The sequence below is a fragment of the Anomaloglossus baeobatrachus genome, chromosome 5 (genome assembly GCF_048569485.1).
Source record: "Anomaloglossus baeobatrachus isolate aAnoBae1 chromosome 5, aAnoBae1.hap1, whole genome shotgun sequence".
In the NCBI taxonomy this organism is placed as follows: Eukaryota; Metazoa; Chordata; class Amphibia; order Anura; family Aromobatidae; genus Anomaloglossus; species Anomaloglossus baeobatrachus.
Window position 1 is genome coordinate 423,330,841 of NC_134357.1, and position 23,750 is coordinate 423,354,590.

General features: G+C 44.9%; 1 protein-coding gene across 1 annotated transcript in view; it reads left to right on the plus strand.

Moving 5' to 3' along the window:
* LOC142310252 (corticotropin-releasing factor receptor 1) overlaps nucleotides 1-23,750 on the plus strand; it is a 354,952-nt gene that overhangs the window by 306,888 nt on the left and 24,314 nt on the right. Inside the window, exons 4-7 of the mRNA XM_075347744.1 lie at nucleotides 3,680-3,765; nucleotides 12,351-12,457; nucleotides 19,397-19,517; nucleotides 23,296-23,449. Coding sequence (XP_075203859.1) covers nucleotides 3,680-3,765; nucleotides 12,351-12,457; nucleotides 19,397-19,517; nucleotides 23,296-23,449 — 468 coding nt within the window. The remainder of the gene's footprint in view (nucleotides 1-3,679; nucleotides 3,766-12,350; nucleotides 12,458-19,396; nucleotides 19,518-23,295; nucleotides 23,450-23,750) is intronic.

The following is a 23,750-nucleotide window of genomic DNA, read 5'->3' on the forward strand; positions in this document are numbered from 1 at the left end:
GGTAACCAACCCGATATTTACCTTGGTTACCAGCGCACACCGCTTAGCGCTGGCTCCCTGCTCTCCTAGCTACAGTACACATGGGGTTAATTACCCAATGTGTACTGCAGCTACATGTGCAGAGAGCAGGGAGCCGCGCACACTGCTTAGCGCTGGCTCTCTGCTCTCCTAGCTACAGCACACATGGGGTTAATTACCCGATGTGTACTGCAGCTACATGTGCACAGAGCAGGAGCCGGCACTGACAGCTGAGAGCGGCGGAGGCTGGTAACGAAGGTAAATATCGGGTAACCAAGGTAAGGGCTTCTTGGTTACCCGATGTTTACTGTGGTTACCAGAGTCCGCAGAAGCCGGCTCCTGCTGCCTGCACATTTAGTTGTTGCTCTGTCGCTGTCACACACAGCGATGTGTGCTTCACAGCGGGAGAGCAACAACTAAAAAATGGCCCAGGACATTCAGCAACAACCAACGACCTCACAGCAGGGGCCGGGTTGTTGCTGGATGTCACACACAGCAACATCACGAGCAACATCGCTGTTACGTCACAAAAGTTGTTCGTTAGCAGCGATGTTGCTAGCGATGTTGTTTAGTGTGACTGGGCCTTTACCCTTTCATCCCTATATTGGGATCTGACCTTCAACTTGAAGGCCCCTGGGTTGTATGTACAAACACCCTGCTGGCTTTTGAAGCAATTAGTCAGTAAAATACTCTGAAAGCCAGGTCAAAAGTAGAAGAACAGGGACATAGATAAAATCAGTTGGCATTAGCGAGGTCAGAACTAAAACAGTAGGACAGAACCAGAAGACAAAAGCAGAAGACAAGAGAGGGGTTCATCAGTTCAAGGTCAGCTCAATAAATCAATCCAAGGAACCAGGGAAATTACAAGCAGGGATGATATCAGAATAATAATGAAGAGTGTATGCAACCAGGAGTTCTAATAATGCATGTAAATGTCAAGGAACTGAGGAACTGGATGCTCATTTGCTATCGGCATGCTGGCTGTATTCAAATATTTGAAGAAACGTTAAGTAGCTGGACAGCTACCCAGCTGTCTAACAAGAGGAGGGTATGTGGTCAGAGCTGCCACCTCTGCCACCATTTCAGGTAGAGCAACAGCGTCTGATAATGGAGCCAGATGGCACACAAATGGAGCAAATAAAGACTGTCACATAATCCATAGAGTATGCCGCCTTTGGGGTCATTCACACTGTCATTTACCGGATCTTTGTCTTTAGGTCACTAATTCAGCACCATTAGATATTTACCGTATGTGCCCATTCTGTATCTCCTTATACCCCTGAATTAAAAAATAAAAATCCATGACAGTTGGATCCACTGACTTGCGTGTCTTCTCTAATTGTTGATGTTTTCTTTTTCCTTCCTATCGATCAGTATTATCCCGCCCTAATGCCAGTTTCACACATTTTTTTTAATACATTAAAAATGTCCTGTGATTTTTTTTATTTTAGTTTTTAATGTGTTGGATCAATTTTTGGTCTGTGTGTTAGTTTTTACAATTCTTGTTACTAGAGCTGAGCGGACTCACAAAAAACCAAGACCGGTGGGTCCCTGCTCATTTTCTTAAAAAATCCGGATCGGTTCCGGCATCTGGTACCCATATAAGTCTATGGGAACCAGAATCCGGAGATTAAAATGTTGGTGGAAGGGATAGGGGGATAGGAATGTGCATGGTGTACTCACCCATGCTCCGTGTCATGGCGGCAAGCTGCTTCCAGGTTGTGCATTCACTTCCGGAGCTGCGTGTGTCTAGATCGTGCAAGGTGCTAGAATGTATGGACTTCTTCCAGATATGACGTAATTTGTGACGTAATAGGGGGCCGTGTTCAAAATGCAGCCTGCGATGTGTCCTGCTCTGCTCAGCCTGAGCGTCCTGCTTCATGAAGCAGGCAGCCCAGGATGAACTGCGCCCGCGATGTGTACTGCTCTGTTCAGCCTGAGCGTCCTGCTTCATGAAGCAGGCAGCCCAGGATGATCCGCGTCGGCGATGTTTCTCCCTCTGTTCAGCCTGGGCCTCCGAATGCATAAATCGTGCATCGGGAGGCCAAGGATGAGCCACGCTGGCCATGTTTCCTCCTCTGCTCATCCTGGGTCTCCCGGTGCATGAATCATGCACTGCGAGGCCCAGGATGAGCCATGTCAGTGATGCCCCCACTGCTCAGCCTGGGCCTCCCGGTGCATGAATTGTGCATCGTGGGAGGTCCAGGATGAGCCGTGCCGACGATGTTTCCTCCTCTGCTCAGCCTGCGCCTCCCGTTGCATGAATTGTGCACCAGAAGGTCCAGGATGAGCCGCGCTGGCGATGACCCGCAGACATCGTCTGTTAGCGAAAGCAGTCAGATGCTGTGACAAAGGCTGGGGGGGTATGTCTGACTGCACCAATCACAGACGTCAGGCCGGCCGGTGGGAAAGGAAAGCCGTGCATATGAAATGAGCGGCACAGGGAGGCAGCAGGAGCAGCGTACAGCAGGCCAGAGGCTGGGTAAGTATGAAGCTCTTGCTTCATTCATATTTTCATTATTTTTCTTTTATTTTTTTCTATTTTCTCGAGTGCTGGATCCGGATCAAACACCCAGAATCCCGGGCCCAGGTCCGGCACCAGGGCAACTTTGAAACTGCATGGATCCGGATTTTTACAGCTCAGGCCTACTTGTTACATCAGAAAAGAAAATGTTTAACTTCTCCTACCCATTAAACAGTAAAATATGGACAGTACATGGATAACATTTGTATGCTAATTTTTTTTGTTATTTTTCACGGGGCCATTGACTTGTATTGGCAAGTTTGATCTGCAACATGCTTCAGAGTAGAGTAAAGGCCCCTTTACACAGTGAGACTTTCTAGCGATCACACCAGCGATCCCGACCTGGCCGGGATCGCTGGAAAGTCTCTGGTGAGCTGTCAAACAGGCAAACCTGGCCAACGACGCAGCAGCGATGCGGACCTGCAGAACGACCTAGCTGGTCGTTGGGGACGTGTGAAAGCAGCTACTTGAAAGGGAAGCCGCTAATGAAGTCGTTGTAACGGTGTCAAACACAACGATACTTGCTGCGCAGCGAGAATCAAAGGACCAAAAAATGTTCCTGAGAGATGTGTAGAGATCAGCAACTTCACAGCAGGGGCCAGGTCGCTGATGCATTTCACACACTGCAATGTCGCTGGGGAGGTCGCTATTACGTCACAAAACTGGTGACGTTACAGCAATATCGCTAGCGATGTTGCATGCAGTGTGTGAAGGGGCCTTAAGTCTTAGTTTTTTCTTTGCAGACAATTATAAAACAAATAGGATGTGAAAAGACACATTGATTGTAATGGGTCTGTGATATAACTATAAAAATATTAGCACAAGTACCAAAAAAATTGGTGTGAAACCCAATTTTCAGACTTCTTTGATACCCAGTGCTCCGAAACACAGTATGGCAGTGCTGGTAGAAGAGAGTAAAACTGTAATGGATAGAAATTATGTTAAAGGGTTTTTATTCCTTTTATTTTTTAATAATGTCTAATTCAATTTAGTCTCTTTCTCAATAAATTTATGTGATATTTTCCATATACAGAATCTTTTGCACTGCATCCTGTTCTATAATAATCCCCACCAATGCCATTGTGGGTTATTAATCATACTTTTGCTAATGAGAAAGCTTTCTGGTTTTCTGCTTAGGTAATGTCTACAGAGAATGTCACCTCAATGGCAGCTGGGCAGGAAGAGGAGATTATACACAATGTCAGGAAATATTGAAGCAGGAGGTAAGACCGAAGCCTTGTGTTCACCCTTCATCAATTACATAGATTTTCTAGGAATATGAAATGTATGAAAAATCTTGAAATGCTGTAATAAATGCTGAAATTGTACTTAGAATATATACTTTTCTTATGTACTCAATATTGCATATTGTGTCCATTGGTTACAATATTGAGTAGGAGAGAAGAGCGGATCGATCCACAAAGGATCAAGTTTGAGTCAAATTTTGTGTTTTTTAGTCAATTAGAACACTTTAAAATTTGGTTTGAAAAAAAAACTTGCTTAACACTATTTCCCATACTGCTCTAGTATCAGATAGCGTACTAATGTCTTTTTGCGTGACCATGCAGGATTCCCCATAATGCCCTGCAGCTGACATGTAGCGGATCGTCATACCTTTTACAGTGTTGGCCAGTAGTGATGGGTGAACTCCCCGATATTCGTGTTCGGGAGACTCGCCTGAACTTCTTGTAAAGTTCGGGGTCGGAGAGAACGCGAACTTTTGTCCAAACACCAAACTTGGACTTTACAGTTATGGAATGGGGCGGGGAAGTCTATAAAATAAAGAATATAGTTAATAATAAACATTGTCATTACATTTATTCCCGCGATGCGTTCTGGGCCCCCCACGCTAAAAACCGCAGCCTACAGCCGTCCCTGGAAATGGCGCATCGTTTCTTAGTGCCATTTCCAGGCGCTTTACCCGACTCATCCAGTGGCCCTGATGGCGGTGGCACGCTGGGTAATAAAAGCGTTAATACCAGCTTTGTATTCTCAGCTGGTACTAAGCCCGAAATTCATGGTGTCATGCCAAATTAGACATGGCCACCATGAATTTCTAGTAAACAGTAAAAAGAAAAACACAACACATAGAATTTTTTTTTTTTACTAGAAATAAAACAAATTAGAAATAAATAAAACATTTAGAGACTCCATCTTTATTATAAAAAAACTCCTTAGTCCGACGTAGTCCACAGGGAGAGTCATGTCAGCTCTGCTTCATCCCTCTGTACAGACAAGTGTCTATGCAGAGCGAGAATCAGGCTGACACTGAGGGTATGATTCCACTTTCGTATGACTCCTGCGAGTCTCGCATCGGTATCACCCAGCACGGCGCACACTCTCCTGACAGGAGCACCTCAGCTGCATGGAAATACATCAAGCCGACCTGCTTCTGTTGGGAGAGTGTGTGCTGTGCCGGGTGATACCGATGCGAGACTTGCACAGTGACAGTCAAAGTTCAATCGAATCCATGGCTCATGGAGTCGGGTGAACTCTGACGTCACCGCGAACACGGCCGAAAACAGTTGAAGATTGCCGAGTGATGAACAGTGCAGTGAATACCACCGGAAGTTAATGATTGGAAGCAGAAGCAGCCAGGAGACAGAGTTTGCAGGATGCATCGCGGAAGCGGAAAGTATAATCTTAAAATTTTTGTAATCATAGATGAGCTATTATCAGTGAAGCCCAGTTTGTACAGCAGCATCATTTTCCATCTCCACAGTCACTGTGTCTCTCACCTTCTCTCCCCTGCAGAGTGTAAACTGTTATGGTCAGTGTGATCCTCTGTCTCTCTCTCCTGTAGAGTGTAAGCTCTTATAGTCAGCGGGTCATCTCTCTCTCTCTCTCTCATCTCTCTTTCCTGTAGAGTATAAGCTCATATGATCAGCAAGGTCCTCTCTCTCTCCTGTAGAGTGTAAGCTCTTATAATCAGTGGGGTCTTCTATATCTTCTGTAGAGTGTAAGCTCTTATGATCAGCAGGGTCATCTCACTCTCTCCTGTAGAGTGTAAGCTCTTATAGTCAGCAGATCTTCTCTCTCTTCTCACTCTTTCCTGTAGAGTATAAGCTCTTATGATCATCGGGGTCCTCTCTCTCTCCTGTAGAGTGTTAGCTCTTATGGTCAGTGGGGTCCTCTCTCTTTCTCCTATAGAGTGTAAGCTCTAATGGTCAGCAGGGTCCTCTCTGTCTCGTAGTGTAAGCTCTTATGGTCAGCAGGTCATCTCTCTCCTGTAGAGTGTAGGCTTTGTCCTCTCTCTCCTGTATAGTGTAAGCTCTTATTGTCAGCAGGTCCTCTCTCTCCTGTAGAGTGGAAGCTTTTATGGTCAGCAGGTCCTCTCTCTCCTGTAGAGTGGAAGCTCTTATGGTCAGCAGGGTCCTTTCTCTTTCCTCTCTTTCCTGTAGAATATAAGATCTTATGATCAGCGGGGTGCTCTTTCTCTCCTGTGAAGTGTAAACTATTATCGTCAGTGGGGTTCTCTCTCTCCTGTAGAGTATAAGCTTTTATTGTCAGCAGGTCCTCACTCTTTCATATAGAGTGTAAGCTCTTATGTTAAGCAGGGTTCTCTCTAGTAGAGTGTAAGATCTTATGGTTAGTAGGCTCCTCTCTCTTTTGTATAGTATAAGATCTTATGATCAGCAAGTCCTCTCTCTCCTGTAGATTGTAAGATCAACAGGGTCCTCTCTCTTCTGAAAAAATGCTTGAGTTTTTTATAATTTTGTCCAGCATGGTAGTTATGACACTTTGCAAAGCACTTTATGAAGGGATATGTGTTTAATCCTGTAAAAAAAAAAATGCATATAAGTGGCTTCCTCTCGCCTCCTTTTCCACAGCTTATTTGCCTGCCTTCAGCTGCATTAATACAAGAATGTACTCATTTAGAGTACAGGTGATGGTAGTGAAAGAGTCTAGAGATGAGCGGACCCGTGTAATTTCGGTTTGGCGGGTTTCAGCCGGACTTTAGATAAAGTTCAATTTGGGACCCAGACTTGACCTGAACCCCAATAGAAGTCACTAATTGGGCAGTTTGGATCTCATGCAGCCAGCCAAAAACAGAACACTTCTGGGGCATGGTGGGCGGGGTTTTCATCTTTTGGCGTGGTGCACATTTCATCTCATCACGCTGTTATCAGCACTCATTACTGGGCTGAGCACTGAGCGTACCCGAGCACAGCAATGCTCACACAAGTGATTTGTATACTTAAAGCATCCGAAATCCGAATCAGAACTCTGTTGTCTTGTAAAGTCTGTGATTAGTACAAATGTGGCACCCCTGAGGCTTTGGTCGCCACAGAGTGTTGCACTCAGCATTGGATGTAATGCTAAGCTCGGTTCCTGAGGAGGTCAGTCTCGGTTACACCACATTACACACTTAAATAGACACCAGGTTGCCCTGTTCCCACTGGGTCAGGTCAGGTCAGGTAATAAAGGGGTCGCCGACAAAGAGGCATTTACAGGATGCCCTCAACAGGGGCTCCAGTCCCACTAGCTTAGGACCTGGGAGGGGGAGGTGCAGCCAGTAGGGGGAGTTGGGAGCCAACACAAGAGTCTAGGGAGTTCTCCAGCAGGAGAGCAAGGGAGCAGTCGCATCTACAGGTGCTCCGGTGGGAAGGAGGAGAAGTTCACAACGGTTGCCGCAGGGAGAGGGATCTCTGTGCCCCACGTAACCGATGCCGCACAGGGTGGCAGGACCATAGGGAAGATCATACTTCACGTTGGTTTTCCAGAATCTGCCTGGACAGGGAAAGTTTCAAGCTTCCCTGACCACACAGCGCCCGATAGCACAGTGCCAGAGAGGATCCGGGCTTTGCTTTAAGCCGGATCCCACATTGGAACCGCGGCCCCTTTATATTGAGACAAGAGAACATCTTGTGAAACCCCGGGTCCCCTCGTAGCTTCAAGCCAGGGGATCCACAGACAGGCGTCACAAGGAGAAACCCACTGAACACCAAACCGGGCTGACCTCTAAAGGGGGAGTGACAGCAGCGGCGGCCCATTCCCTGGCCGCATACCACAGGTGGCGTCATGACAAACACCTCACAGCTACCCCCAACATCTCTCCCCTGCTAACTTTCTGTATGCCTCGGGGCAACGGAGCCGGGCTAGGCCGCCTTTGACCGCGACAGTCGACGGCCCGGCGACGTGTTGGTTGAACGCACCTGCCCCATGAGGCGCTACACAAACACTGAAGTTCGCTCAACTCTAGGTAGCTCCTGTGTCTCTCTCACCCTGGGAATAAGCTGTTGCAGGAGATTGTTAAGATGAGCACAACACTCAAAGGAGGAGACAAGTGCTGACTCTTCACTGCCAGCAGCTGTACTCCAATTGAGCTCATTCTGAGATCAATGCAGTAGGACGCAGTCAAATAGACTGGGAAAAAGCGTAGTCTTACAAGTTTACTTACTCTTTATATTCTAAAATTCTGGCTACCTGCATTCACCATTACGGGACGCTTACTGCATACTGTGCATACCTTAAGGGGTACTTTACACGTTGCGACATCGCTAGCTTCAGCTAGTGATGCCGAGCGCGATAGTACCCGCCCCCGTCGCACATGCGATATGTGGTGATTGTTGCCGTAGCGAACATTATCGCTACGGCAGCGTCACACGCACATACCTGCTCGGCGACGTTGCTGTAACTGCCGAACAATCCCTCCTTCAAGGGGAAGGTGCGTTCGGCGTCACAGCGACGTCACTACGACGTCACTAATTGGCCGGCCAATAGAAGCAGAGGGGCGGAGATGAGCGGGACATAACATCCCGCCCACCTTCTCCCTTCCGCATTGCCGTTGGGGCGCAGGTAAGGAGATGTTTGTCGCTCCTGCGGGTTTACACACAGCGATGTGTGGAGCTGCAGGAACGACAAACAATATCGTACCTGCGGTCGACCCGACATTATGACAATAAACGACGCTACACAGATCAATGATTTTAGACGCTTTTGCGATCGATTATCGTCGCATCTAGGATTTACACGTTGCGATGTCGTTACCAGCGGCGGATGTGCGTCACTAACGACGTGACCCCCTGACGATATTTCGGAAGCGATGTCGCAACGTTTAAAGCCCCCCTTAGTTCAATAATAACACAGTCCGCAGTAAGCTGCTAAGCGCTCTCTAGTGGTGGCTGCATCAGACAGAATGTTACCATGTCCATATAAATATGCTGTAGCAGAAAAATGGAGCTGGCACCCCTATGAACATATATTACTGGACTTTAAAATTGTGATAAAAGCCAAAGATTGTCATTTGCAGGATGCTATAAAAAGGTAAATACAGGGAAGAGCAGCATGTGTACAATTTCCAGTAAAAGTAACATATTTGCCGTCCGTTGTTATGCTGGTGTGGGGAGACGCTGTGGGAAGAAGGTAATCATTTCTTATAATGCTGAAGAAGACATCACTCAGTCAATGAAACAAGTCTGTATCATTAATGGATGAGCCCCATTTTTTTCTGGCTGATGTCCTCTGCTAAAATGGACATTTATGGCTGATTTACTGAAATGATGGTTTTGCCTCAGGAAATGAGACCAACAATGTGTATCCGAGACGTCTCCAAGCATTTATTTCATCCATAAATGCACTTTCATGAGAGCATGAGCACAGTGACACCCCGAAACGCCAGTTACAGGTCCCCTCATCTCATAAACAGAAATATAGAGCAACAGATGAGTTTCCGGTTCCTTTAATTTATGGTATGTTCAAACGTGGAGTAATGTCAGTGGATTTTACTGCATAAGTAAACAAAACGCCAGGAATAACGCTGCGTACAATTATCTGCATGTTTGCTGCATATTTTTTCCCTTTCATTTGAATGGATGAAAAACACTGCAAAAACGCTGAAAGAAGTGACAAACTGCAGATGTGGAAAAAATGCATTGATGGGTAAAATACGCAAGGACAAAAAAAAACGTGTGAACATACGCTTCAGATTATTCAGAAAAACTATGTATTGAAGGAAACGTGTCATCAGAAAACGACCTGTTGTTAACATCAGAATTTTCTGTTCAATTTATTTTCCTTTTTATTTTCCTTTTTTACTTTTTTCGCTCCTGCCACAAAGACTATACTTTACCTTCTCTAGGGAAGTAACCTGGACGTCGGGCACTAAAGCGGGCTTTATACGCTGCGATATCGTTAATGAATTATCGTCGGGGTCACGGTGTTTGTGACGCACATCCGGCGTCATTAACGATATCGCAGTGTGTGACAAGTACAAGCGATCTTAAACGATCGCAAAAGCGGTCACAATCGTTTGCCGCGGAGAGGTCGTCCTGAAACTAAAAATCGTTCTCTGCTTATTAGCGATGTTGTTTGTTGTTCCTGTGGCAGCACACATCGCTATGTGTGACACCGCAGGAGCGACGAACATCTCCTTACCTGCCTCCACCGGCAATGTGGAAGGAAGGAGGTGGGCGGGATATTACGTCCCGCTCATCTCCGCCCCTCCGCTTTTATTGGACGCCGGCCGTGTGACGTCGCTATGACGCCGCATGAACCGCCCCCTTAGAAAGGAGGCGGTTCGCCAGCCAGAGCGACGTCGCAGGGCAGGTAAGTCCATGTGACAGGGGTAAACGAGGTTGTGCGACACGGGCAGCAATTTGCCCGTGTCGCACAACCGACGGAGGCGGGTACGATCGCTTGCGATCTCGCTAGCGAGATTGCAGCATGTAAAGCCCTCTTTACTCACTGACTTCTATAGATAAGCTTCATAGATATTCTCTGATTTGGGCTAAGGTGATTATGAAGGCAAGGGGAGGGAGTGAGCTTTGACATATTTTTGTACATACTATAATTATAAAGCCTGAACTATGTTATCGGCCTTCAGAGATATCCTTTTTAGCAGATACATGGATCTTTGAAAGCTGTAGTCTTGAGATGGTCCCTGACTTCTGCAGGAAGGTTTGCTAAGCACGCTCTGTGATTTGTACAGGGATCGGAGGAGGTGAGCTGTGAGCTATGACATCACTTATTATGAATGAAACAGAATTCAGAAACAGAAAAAAACGCCACCCCACTGGATCCATACATCAAATAAGTCCATGTTTATTTTCACTTTTTTACTTCTCCCTAAATTTTCTTCCATACCGCTAATGTGGTGAATGGAAGACTCCTGTAAGGTTTTTTTCTTTTCTTTAATCCTATTGTTTATTGTAAATGGTGGACATTATCTACAGTATATAAAGTTGTTACCTTTAATTTTACTCTGGCCTGTGATGATAATGAGAATGCTGAATAGAACAAACAACAGGAACAGTCTTGTATTTGATTTAGTGGCAAGTGCATTTTTTTATACAAGTGCATCTCAATAAGTTAGAATATCATCAAAAAGTTAATTTATTTCAGTAATTCAATACAAAAAGGCAAACATATATTATATAGAGACATTACACACAGAGTGATCTATTTCAAGTGTTTATTTCTGTTAATGTTGATGATTATGGCTTTCAGCTAATGAAAACCAATAAAATCATTATCTCAGAAAGTTAGAATAATAACCACAAAACACCTGCAAAGGTTTCCTAAGAATTTAAAATGGTCCCTTAGTCTGGTTCAGTAGGCTACACAATCATGGGGAAGACTGTTGACTTGACAGATGTCCAGAAGGCAGTCATTGACACACTACACAAGGAGGGTAAGCCACAAAAGGTCATTGCTAAAGAAGCTGGCTGTTCACAGAGTGCTGTATCCAAGCATATTAATGGAAAGTGGAGCGGAAGGAAAAAGTGTAGTAGGAAAAGGTGCACAAGCAACTGGGATAACAGCAGGCTTGATAGGATTGTTAAGAAAAGGCCATTTAAAAATTTGGGTGAGATTCACAAGGAGTGGACTGCTGCTGGAGTCAGTATTGCAAGAGCCACCACATAAACACACACGTATCCAGGACATGGGCTACAACTGTCGCATTCCTTGTGTCAAACCACTCATGACCAATAGACAACGCCAGAAACGTCTTACCTGGGCCAAGGAGAAAAAGATCTGGACTGTTGCTCAGTGGTCCAAGGTGTTGTTTTCAGATTAAAGTAAATGTTGCATTTCATTTGGAAATCAAGGACCCAGAGTCTGGAGGAAGAGTGGAGAGGCCACAATCCAAGCTGCTTGAGGTCTAGTGTGAAGTTTCCACAATCAGTGATGGTTTGGGGAGCCATGTCATCTGCTGGTGTAGGTCCAATGTGTTTTATCAAGAAAAAAGTCAGCGCAGCCGTCTACCAGGAAATTTTAGAGCACTTCATGCTTCCCTCTGCCCACAAGCTTTTTGGATTTGGAAATTTAATTTTCCAGCAGGACTTGGCACCTGTCCACACTTGTATGTAGTGACATGTAAAATGAAAATAAAAACATTACCAAAACTGTAAAATAAATGCATTTAGCATAAAATGTTCTTTAAACAATAGGTCATTTTCTGCTGATCATTTCTCTTTAAAAAATAATCTCTAAACTGTGTAGAACTAATCACCTAATCATCCTGCCTTTACGCAGAACAATGCTGTAATCTCACTTCGATGATTCTCCAATCTTGTTCTGATTCAGTCCAGATCCGCTGTAAGTGATTTTGAGGCGAGTTGTGTAATATCTGGTGTTTTCAATCTGCAGATCTGAACGTGTAAGTTAATACAAAAAAGAAGCAAAAATAAACATATCCGATTATTTAGCAGATGGTTGAAATGCTGTAAGCCTTGTAGATGGAGGCCATGAATGACCCTTATAGACTCAATTCAGGGCCTGTCCTCTTTATAAAATGCTGCAACATCCATGTCAGGGATCTAATCCAACAGCAATTCTTTTATGGATGATTTTTCTTTTCTTCTAGAAAAAGAGCAAGGTTCATTACCACATAGCCATAGTGATTAATTTCCTGGGACACTCCATCTCTTTGTGTGCTCTTCTGGTGGCATTTACTCTATTCTTAAGACTGAGGTAAGTACTAAGGACAGGACTGTTATAACATATACTGTGTTTCTCAGAAAATAAAGCAGGGTGTATATATATAATATATATATATATATATATAATTAGCTATAGTACCCGGCGTTGCCCGGGATAGTAAGTGTCTCTCTGTCTCTCTCCCAGTCTCTGTCTATGTCACTGTCTGTCTGTCTCTCTGTCTGTCTCTTTCCTTGTCTGTCTGTGTCTATGTCTCTGTCTGTCTGTTTCTATCTCTCTGCCTGTATTTGTATCAATCTATCTGTCTTAATCTCTGTATCTGTCTCTATGTGTGTGTCTTTCTGTCTGTCTCTTTCCCCGGCTGTCTCTTTCCCCGGCTGTCTCTTTCCCCGGCTGTCTCTTTCCCCGGCTGTCTCTTTCCCCGGCTGTCTCTTTCCCGGGCTGTCTCTTTCCCGGGCTGTCTCTTTCCCGGGCTGTCTCTTTCCAGGGCTGCCTCTTTCCCCGTCTCTCTCTTTCCAGGGCTGTCTCTTTCCAGGTCTGTCTCTTTGCCCGTCTTTCTCTTTGCCCGTCTGTCTCTTTTTTGTTAGAATGCTGTATATAAGAGCCCAGTGGTGGTGGCCGCAGCTTATAGTCACCAAATCTGCTGACAGGTTCCCTTTAAACAATCTTAATCTCAGAATACAAATGCTGGGGTCCCTAAGAGAGTTGGGTCTCTGAGAAATTGCAGTTTGACTCCCCGTAATGCCGGCCCTGACTTCAACTAGGGCTTATTTTTGGAGTAGGTCTTATATTTCAAGCATACTCCAAAAAGCCTGTTAAATCATACTAGGGCTTATTTTCAGGGTAAGTTTTATATTCGAGGAAACAGGGTACTTATTTTGGATGATAATTGTTACCTTACATCAGTTATACCCAACCTATGAATCTATTGTTATATCAAAATGATAACTCCCAACAAAGTCTTACAGTCATCAAATATATCTTCATTTGCTCTTTCACAAGCAATGCCAATGCAACCATATAAAAACCAATTTAAAACCAAAAAACTTGATGGTTCCCCAAGACGATGAGTCATATGCTTAAAATGGTTGTCATATTAAGGAAGTTCCCTATGAGGTTATATGGCTGTCAATGTGGGGGAGTTTGATCAAATCCCATATGTATGAAGAGAGATGCACATATGTAATGTGGACTGGTGATGATATGCAAAAACTGGACACTAATGAAGTCAATGGGGGACGTGAGCCTTTTCCCCCGTGAAATCTTCCAGAAAAATGCTTGAGTAGGAGCTGTGGTATGATCACACTATGTACCTGCAAGGTCAGACACAGCCATTACACAGTATACATATAAGATTATCTCAGGACTGGAACATTTTTTAACACATCCAATTGTGGGACTTATAATTGTTCCAAGATCTATTGCTTAAAATATATATTGTTCATTTTTCATGGGACAACTCCTTTCATAGTCCTCTAATGTTTAGTCCTTAAAAAAATGTATTGTGCTACCTTTGTACATACAGTACTTGTGTTTAGAAAGAACAAGGCTTTCTATTTTACCAACCCAGGGGCAGACAAACTATTGGTGCACACAGGGGCACAAGAGATAAGGGAGCCATTCCCACCGCCAAAGCAGGTGGTGAGTTATGGGACTGCAGAAGGGCCATATATTGTTCTTGCACAGGGGTCTTCTTCGCGTGTCACTCCTGTCCCTATCTATCTGTATCCTGAATTCTAGCAGTATGGTGACTGTCTCAGAAACTGTTTTGACAAGCTGCAATCCTAGTTACAAAGTAACATGATGTGTTTGCTAGAAACATAAGTGGATGTATCACAAGAGAAATACATTATAAGAATGCATTATAAATAAGCCAGGGTAGTGTGAGACAAATTTTGATATTTATTCCAATAAAGCATTCCTAGCCTACAATTAGAAGTGCGCCCTACTTTTAAATATAAGTATCTTTGAACCATTTTACAGCTAGAATATGACAGCATTTTTAGGTTCATTTTATGGCTGCAACAATTGGACCCTGCACAGTTCGACATTTCCCAAAATCACCTTGACATACAGCCTATGATGAGCTCAGTTCAGTAGAGGTTAATTTCCAGAAGCTAGAGAAAAAGGCACTTAGTACCCGTAAGGCTACTTTCACACTTGCGTTTTTTTCCTTCAGTCGCAATCCGCCGTTTTGGAAAACAGTGGAATCCGTTAACGGATTCCGCTGCTTCCCATAGACTTGTATGGATGACGCATTGCGACTGATGGCCCTGCGTTGCATCCGCCGGGCGGAAAGAACGCAGCATGTAGCGTTTTTCTGCACTTCCCAGAGCACCAAAAAAACTCAATGTGCAGGATTCCGTCGGCATCCGTCATTTTTACAATGGAAGCCTATGGTGGCGGAATCCGTCATTTGACGGATTCCTGTGACGGATCCATCTTTACACAACTGCGCATGCTCAGTTGAGTAAATTGCTGAAAAAAAAGCTACAACTCTGTTGTTTTGCAGGATCCGTTGCATCAGTTGTGGCACTATATGCAACGCATCCGTTACATCCGTCAAACAACACAATGCAACGGATACCGCACAACGCAAGTGTGAAACTAGCCTAAGATAGCTACACACTTAAAGACGATAGACAGATTAGTATTGAACTTTTTTTTACTGCTTATTTCATTTCTTAGACAACTTTTTGCATAGTTCTATATCAAAATGTTTTATTTATCTCACTAGAATCTGAGACACCTTTACATAGCTGGCTATCCTGCCACTTATCACTAGATCTGAAAGGAAACTACTTCTGGCTTGGCTCTTCCCCTTTTCTCAGTGAAAAACGTGACGTGATAAAAATGCGTATGTCCATCCATGTGCCGTGATTTCACGACACACAAGTGTTATCCATGATCCGTTATCAGTGATAGCACATGTAGATCAGGCAATTATACTCACCTGTCCCCACTTTTGCTATCCGTGGTGCTGAAGCCTCCCGGATGCAGTTTCCGGCCGCAGCTGTCTGACCTCTGCAGCTACTTCCGGGTCGGCTGTGCAGTGAATAACTGCATATTCATGAGAATAATAACAAATTTAAAAATGTAGAAAGAAGACGGGCATTCACCCAGAGTAGGAAAAAGACGGTCCTTTATTTCACATCACCAACGCGAGGCAGAGGGAGGATGCGGGAAGCGAGGACGACAGCTGCCGTTTCGCACTTGGAATAGCGTTTCTACGGGTCCACCCATCACTGACACACCTCCCACATCCTAAAGGTGAGTACAGGTGACAGCAATAATTACAGGGAAGTGAAAACACAAAGGTTAAATACAATGATTAAAAACAGCAAAATGCATTATTCACATACGGAAGTGTAAAAATATAAATATGTAATCACAGAGAAGATAATAAATCGATGGACTTACAAATTGATTTATTATTATCTTCTCTGTGATTACATTTATATATATTTTTACTCATTGTTTTTAACCTTTATGTTTTCACTTCCCTGTAATTATTGCCATCACCTGTACTCACCTTTAAGGATATGGGATGTGTGTCAGTGATGGGTGGACCCGTAGAAGCACTATACCAAGCATGAAACAGCAGCCGTTATGCTCGCTTCCCAAATCCTTTCTCTGCCTCGCATTGTCCATGTGAAATAAAGGACCATCTTTTCCCTACTCTTGGTGAGTGCCCCTCTTCTTTCTACATTTTTGAATTTGAACGTGTTACTTATTTTTTGGTTGTCACCCCCAGCTTTTGGGTCTTATTTCTCCTTCCCAGCCAGTGGCTATTGCTGATAAATTAGCTCTCGTTGGAGTCAGTGGTGCTGGACTGTTTTCTTGCTGTGCTATCATGAGAATAATTAGATGGCTTGGAAGCAGCAGCCAGCAGCGGCCGGAGACAGCGTCGCTGGAGAAGGTGAGTATAAAAAGCTTTTTATTTTAAAGATATGGTTTTTTCTGGTACGTGTTTCAAGGATCACACCATAGTGTGGTTCATAGGACATCAGTGATGCCAGAAAAAACGGACTTGTCTCTGTGTGGAAATAACGGACATGCATGTGCGCCGCACAGAGACACAGTCAGTGAAAAATCACTGATGTGTGCGCCGACCCATTGATTATAATGGGTCTGCGTATGTCCGTGATTCTAGTACGTATAAAAATTAGCACATATGTACCAGAATCACTGACGTGTGAAGGGACCTTACAGATAGCAGGGAGAAGCCGGAAGATATATATGCCAATCAGGGAGAGGAAAGGGGACAAAGCATCATTATTATTAGGCTTTGTTTTTACATCTTTCATTGTGCTGTATAATTATCCTAACAATATAATTCTCCAGTTCAACATGGTTATGGCGATATCAAGCTTGTAATATTTTTTTTTTCTATTTTAGTATTTTTAAAATATTTTTTTTCACATTTTGGAATTTTTTAGGTTTTTTTGCACTTCTTGGAATTTTTTCCTGCTTTCCAGTAGATTACATGATGAAATGGATGGTTTCATCAAAAGTGTTACTTGTCACGCAAAAAAGAACCCCACACATGGCTATATCAACAGAAAAATAAAGTTATGACTCTTCAAATAAGGCGAGGAGAAACAAAAGCGCAAAAACAGAAAAGTGTCCTGGTGGATGGCGTATTTTTTTTTTTACATCACAGGTCACCTTTAATTTGACACACTGTCTACTAGGGAACATGCTGTAAAAGATGGACATACGTCCCACGTTCCGCCTTGAAGAGACCAGTACTGGTATGATGTGTACTGCGTATTGTGACATGCGTTTTTAGGAATAGATTGTATTTTGCCAGACACTAGGGAGAGTAAAGGGGGCTTTACATGCAACGACATCGCTAACGAGAGGTCGTCGGGGTCACAGAATTTGTGATGCACATCCGGCCTCATTAGCGTCGTCGTTGCATGTGAAACGTACGAACGACCGCCAGCGAGCAAAATACTCAACATATTGTTGATCGTTGACACGTCGTTCTAATCTCAAATATCGTTGCTGCTGCAGGTACGATGTTGTTCGTCGTTCCTGCGGCAGCACACATCGTTATGTGTGACACCGCAGGAACGACGAACAACATTGTACCTGCGACCGCCGCCAATGAGGAAGAAAGAGGGTGGGCGGGATATTCCGGTCGCTCATCTCCGCCCCTCCGCTTCTATTGGGCGGCCGCTTAGCGATGCCGCTGTGACGCCAATCAAACCTCCCCCTTAGAAAGGAGGCGGTTCGCCGGCTACAGCGACGTCGCTAGGCAGGTAAGTACGTTTGACGAGTGTTAGCGATGTTGTGCGCCAAGGGCAGCGATTTGCCCGTGATGCTCAACCAACAGGGGCGGGTGCTTTCACCAGCGACATCGCTAGTGATGTCGCTGTGTGTAAAGTGGCCTTTACAGTTAATGTGAGGCCTGGCCAGAGAGGGATAGGTGCAGAAATGAGGTAAAAATTCTGCAACATCAAAAACTCACCAAACGCTGATCATGGGAAACGTAGCCTAAATCTACTCAAAAATTAAACACGACTATTCGGAAATCTCAATTTCAATAGTTTAAAGGGTTATTCCCATCTCCAAGACCCTATCACAATATGTTGCACGTGTAATAATAATAATAATAATAATAATAATAATAATAATAATAGCAAATACCTCTAATTAGAAATGTAGTATAGTTCTCCTTATGTGCAGTTTAAGTATCCATGGTTATGTCCAATCAGGTAGTTACACTAGTGGTCGTAACCATGTATTTCTAAGCTGTAATGCCCTGCACATGAGGTAAGAGACATGGCTATATCAGGAGAACTACAGTATATTACATCTCTAATTGGAGATATGTTATTATTATTATTATTATTATTATTATTATTACGCCTACTTCATATTAGGCTAGGATCTTGGAGATGGGACTAAACGGTACTTTGCACGCTGCGACATCGCAAGCCGATGCTGCGATGTCGAGCGCGATAGTCCCCGCCCCGTCGCAGCAGTGATATCTTGTGATTGCTGCCGTAGAGAACATTATCGCTACGGCAGTTTCACACGCACTTACCTGCCCTGCGACGTCGCTCTGGCCGGCGACCCGCCTCCTTATTAAGGGGGCGGGTCGTGCGGCATCATAGCGACGTCACACGGCAGGTAGCCAATAGAAGCGGAGGGGCGGAGATGAGCGGGACGTAAACATCCCGCCCCCCTCCTTCCTTCCGCAGAGCCAGCGTTAGACACGGTGACACAGGTAGGAGATGTTCCTCGCTCCTGCGGCTTCTCACACAGCGATGTGTGCTGCCGTTGAACGAGGAACAACATCGTACCTGTCTCTGCTGGTAAATTATCGAAATGTCGGACCCTACACCGATGATACAATAACGATGCTTTTGCGCTCGTTAATTGTATCAAAAAGGATTTACACACTATGATATCGACTGCGACGCCGGATGTGCATCACTTTCGATTTGACCCCTCCGATATCGCACCTGCGATGTTGTAGTGTGCAAAGCCCGCCTAACTCTTTAATCTCCTCTTATCAGTTGACATTGAGAGGTAATGGGTGATCAAGTTTGTTTTTTCTAAATGCCAGAGTAATCTCAAGGTGACATTTTTGCGGCTGATTTCAGAAAACCACAAGATAACAGAGTAAAAGGTGTGTGTCACTGTCACCGCTAAGCCTAGGATGAGAAGATTTTTCCGTGCTTTACAGTCCTAATCCCTGTACCTGGCAGCAACTCACAGGTTAAATTGCTCTATGCCACAGACATATTTTCAGCCTTGTGTGTCCACTAATCAAAGTAGATCATTCTTCAAAACAATTTTCAGCTAAGCTAGAACACAAGATTATAATAGGATCATTGGTGATGAAGAAGACCAGGGTCTCTGACAATGGTGAGCTCTTGTCTTCTGAACTGCCCCATGAGATATGCTCAGTGCACTACTTCTTGGACCAAACTGATGGTTATTCCTTTTTTATTTCAGGAGTATTCGTTGCCTGCGCAACATCATACACTGGAACCTGATAACTGCATTTATTCTTCGTAACATCACCTGGTTTGTGATGCAGTTGACACTAAGCCATGAAGCTCATGACAGTAATGTGGTATGTGACCTTGACCTTGGGAGATGCTTCCCTGCCCTCTAAATGTTTTGCTGCAGTGCAGTAAATGAGATGCCTCTTTGGTATCTATGCCTCACCCATATTTTACTGTCACTGTCTGGCTGCATTTTAATGTTAATTTGATGGCCAAACTTCTTTTATTCATTAGCGCATTCTGCCATTGTAATATTGCCGAGAGTCAGCAATTTCCTGTATATCAATATAGTGTAAAGGTGTCAGGAGCAGGAACTCTTTCCCGGCATTCCTGTATATACAACCCGCAGAGGCACAGAGTGCCAGCAGCTGCAGAGTGGCACTGTGACTGCCTATCATGGTACTGCAGGTGGTAAGAGCACATAATGCAGAGGCTCAAGGTTGGCAGAAAGAAGCACATGCTGGGCAATAAAGAGAGAGACAAAAGAGAAGTAGAGTTATATACATACTCTGCAGGAAAAAAGGGAAAATAAAAAAAAGGAGAGAAAGAATTAAAAAAGACACAGATGTAATAAAACAATGTTTATATCTTTATTAAGTGGGTAAAATGAAAAGGTTTTCTCATATAGTTCTGCATGTAAGTAATGTCACATATAATTCCTGGAAATCTGGACAGATAAATTATAGGGGGAAACAGACAATCAAGTCATCTCACAGTTCATCGATGGCTATATCAATTTGAAGATCAAAAATAGAATAAAAATGAAATAATGTTTTACATGCCTAATAAAGTCAAATTGATAACAGACACTTTCTAGAAATTGCACACCGCTGATAACAAAAATTGTACAAAAAAATTTCAGCAAGTCATGGATAAATACTGACTTTGCCCAAAATGGGTACAAGACCGATGCATTTATGCTTCCTCCGCTCTGCGCATTTGCACAGGCAACAGCTCTGCGCGCCTCAGAGGTCTTTTGATCCTTCAGTTGGGGTCTCAGGATCTAAATATAATAAACGACCATTGGTTTTTCGAAAAAAAAGTTGCCACTATGGAGGGGTTTCCAGGAAAATATATTTTATTAGTGATGGGCGAACAGGCATGGCACTGCTCGGTACTTGATCGAGCATCAGGGGGCTCAGGTACTTGCAGTACTCAGCCGAGAATTGCGAGTGCTCGAATGTGTTGTCTAGAAAACAATGAGCACAAAGTATAGGCTTCCTTCACTGCATGATGGGAGCAGACACCCCTGTGAGAGCTATTCGCAGACTCTGAATGGCTCTCTCGAGGAATAAAATGGTATTCTCGGATGTAGTGTGACCAAAAAAAAAAAAAATCCACCCTCCCTCCCACCGAAAATGCTTTGATTATGGCTGGCTATATGTGGCAGAGACCCGAACAGGCCAATCAGTGACTTTCCATAATGGTTTTTACTCTTGTTGAGCTCGTCCGAGCGCCTGACCAGCTCAAATCGAGTAACAAGCATTTGAGCATTTTAGCCCCTGAGGGTCCAGCCACCACAGAGGCACTGCACCTCATTCAGAGGTGTGGGACCCCATCCCTGGTAAGGAGAAGGTCACAGACTATTGCATGCACACACACTTCTGATTTAGCTACACTCCATTAGGCCATGGTGAGGGAGAGTTGCTCCTTTGGGAGAGCACAGTCCCAAAACCAGTCTGGGGGTGGAGTTGGTTAATGAGGGGGTGGAGACTTAAAACAGTGGGAGCATAAGGAAGGAGCGGTGGAGGAGAGCGGTGCTGAGGGCTGGAGCTCCGGGAGGTCGTCCAAGGGATCGTAAAGGAGGAGGAGGAAAGGAAGAAGGGGTCTTAGAGCCACGGGAAGTGAGAAATCCACCCGTCGGCTCGCATCCACAGCCGTTGGACCATTGTGGAGGGATTAGGCCGCAAAGGGGATCGGTCCTTAGACTAGTGGAGAACAATCAGGCTCAGCTAGCAAACCAGAGGCTCAGGCAACTTCAAGTGCCGAAGCCACATCCACATACATCCAGTGAAAAGGTGACCAAAGAGGGCCAAGGGATAGGACAAACAAGCCACCCATAACAGGGTCCGCAGACACCAGCTCAGGGCTCTGTATGTGAGGGCACAGGACAGGAGGGAGAAGCCAGTGCAGAAAGATGACCAGGGAAGGTTTTTACAGAAAGAAACATTGGTCTCAGGCCTCCGAACTACCCAGGATCGGCTGGATCTCATCACAGTAGAACTCGCCACTCTAAGGGGCACTTTGCATCGCAGGCCGATGCTGCGATGCCGAGCGCGATAGTACCCGCCCCCGTCGCAGCAGCGATATCCTTGTGATAGCTGCCGTAGCGAACATTATCGCTACGGCAGCTTCACATGGACTCACCTGTCCTGCAACTGTCGCTCTGGCCGGCGACCCGCCTCCTTGTTAAGGGGGCGGGTCGTGCGGCGTCATAGCGACGTCACACGCCAGGCGGCCAATCAGAGCGGAGGGGCGGAGATGAGTGGGATGTAAACATCCCGCCCATCTCCTTCCTTCCGCATATCCTACGGAAGCCGCAGTGACACCGGTAGGAGATGTTCCTCGCTCCTGCGGCTTCACACACAGCGATGTGTGCTGCCGCAGGAACGAGGAACAACATCGGACTGTCGCGTCAGCATAATCATGGATTACGCCGACGCTGCACCGATGATACGATTACGACGCTTTTGCGCTCGTTAATCGTATCATCGAGCCTTTACACACTACGATGTCGCATGCGATGCCGGAAGTGCGTCATTTTCAATTTGACCCCACCGACATCGCACCTGCAATGTCGTAGTGTGCAAAGCCCGCCTAAGGCAGTCTCTGATCGGCTGTAACAACCTGGAATTGACAAACCATGAGTAAAGAACTTGTGACTGCATCCCCCCGAGTTTCTGACTCTATATCTGCTCTGCCAGCCCTGCGCCGTCCCTCTTAAAGATGACTACTACTCCCAACTTACACCATCAACAGCCCTGGGGCCCAGCTCTACCTGTGGAGAGCTATACCAACTCGCTATACCAACTCAGCTGCATCACCACTGACTCCGGTGGAACTTGATAGCAATGGCGGCCCATATCTTACCGCATACCACGGGTGACGTCACAACATATCTCATGTAAATATCCCCCCCACTTATTTAAACGACACCGTCAGGGTCACGGAGTCGGGCCCTGCTGCCGTGACCTCCCAACGGAACCGGCCTGGTTCCGAGTACCCCCACGGCCCTGGTAGGTGTGTCATATACACACAGAATATATTTTCAAAGGTTAACTAATGGAGGTCTGACTGCTGGGACTGTCAATGGTCCCAAGAACATGGGAACCTGTTTCTTATTGTGACAGGAATTTTCCATTGCCATTTCCACTGGAGAACATGACCACTCAAAGGCCATCACAAGCTATTTAAATCTATGGTGTTCTTGACTGTTTCTACTTTTACAGATTTTAATGGTTGGTGGTGGATGCACAGTCTCTTACATTGGGAATGGATGCCAGGTTTCCATGTCATTGTAAGGATTGGAATTGAGGCTCCCCAGATCTTGGCAGTGATGGGCACTCCGTGGTCCAACCTCAACCAGAGGTTTTTTTATGTTGTTTATACACTATAAATGTTCTTTAGCAGAAAACCCTCTAGTGTGATAAATTCAACCTAATTTCAAATTTATTCATTATCTCTAGACTTAGGATTGAGAAGAACATAAGACTACAATGTGTGAATTGATAATGTATGAATATTTTATTATACCTAATAATAACAGCTGCTATTTTCTAGATGGTAATATGTTGATGGTGGGGTACTTCACTAATGCTGACTCTACTGTCTATTTTTCTTGCCTAGGTATGGTGTCGTCTGGTTACTATCGCTCACAATTATTTTTATGTCACTAATTTCTTCTGGATGTTTGGCGAGGGTTGTTATCTGCACACGGCAATTGTCCTGACTTACTCCACAGACAAACTCCGAAAGTGGATGTTCATCTGCATTGGCTGGTGTGAGTCATGGTGAAATGTGGGAAATTGGGGAACTTGAATGGGTTATCCACTATTGGCTGACCTCAGCTTAATTGATTCAGAAAGATGATTAAAATAAAAAGTATATATTCACTTCTTGCACCATTCTAGGGATGCTGGCGCCGCTGATCCTGGAAAGTGACGTGATTTATTGTGTTACCCACCAGATGCAGCCATTGAACACCCACTCGTTGCCTGCAGCTCTCCAATGTTCTGTCAGGGCGGACGTGCGCTTTGACGAAATAGTAACGGCTGCAGCTGACAAGCAGTTGCTCATTGGAT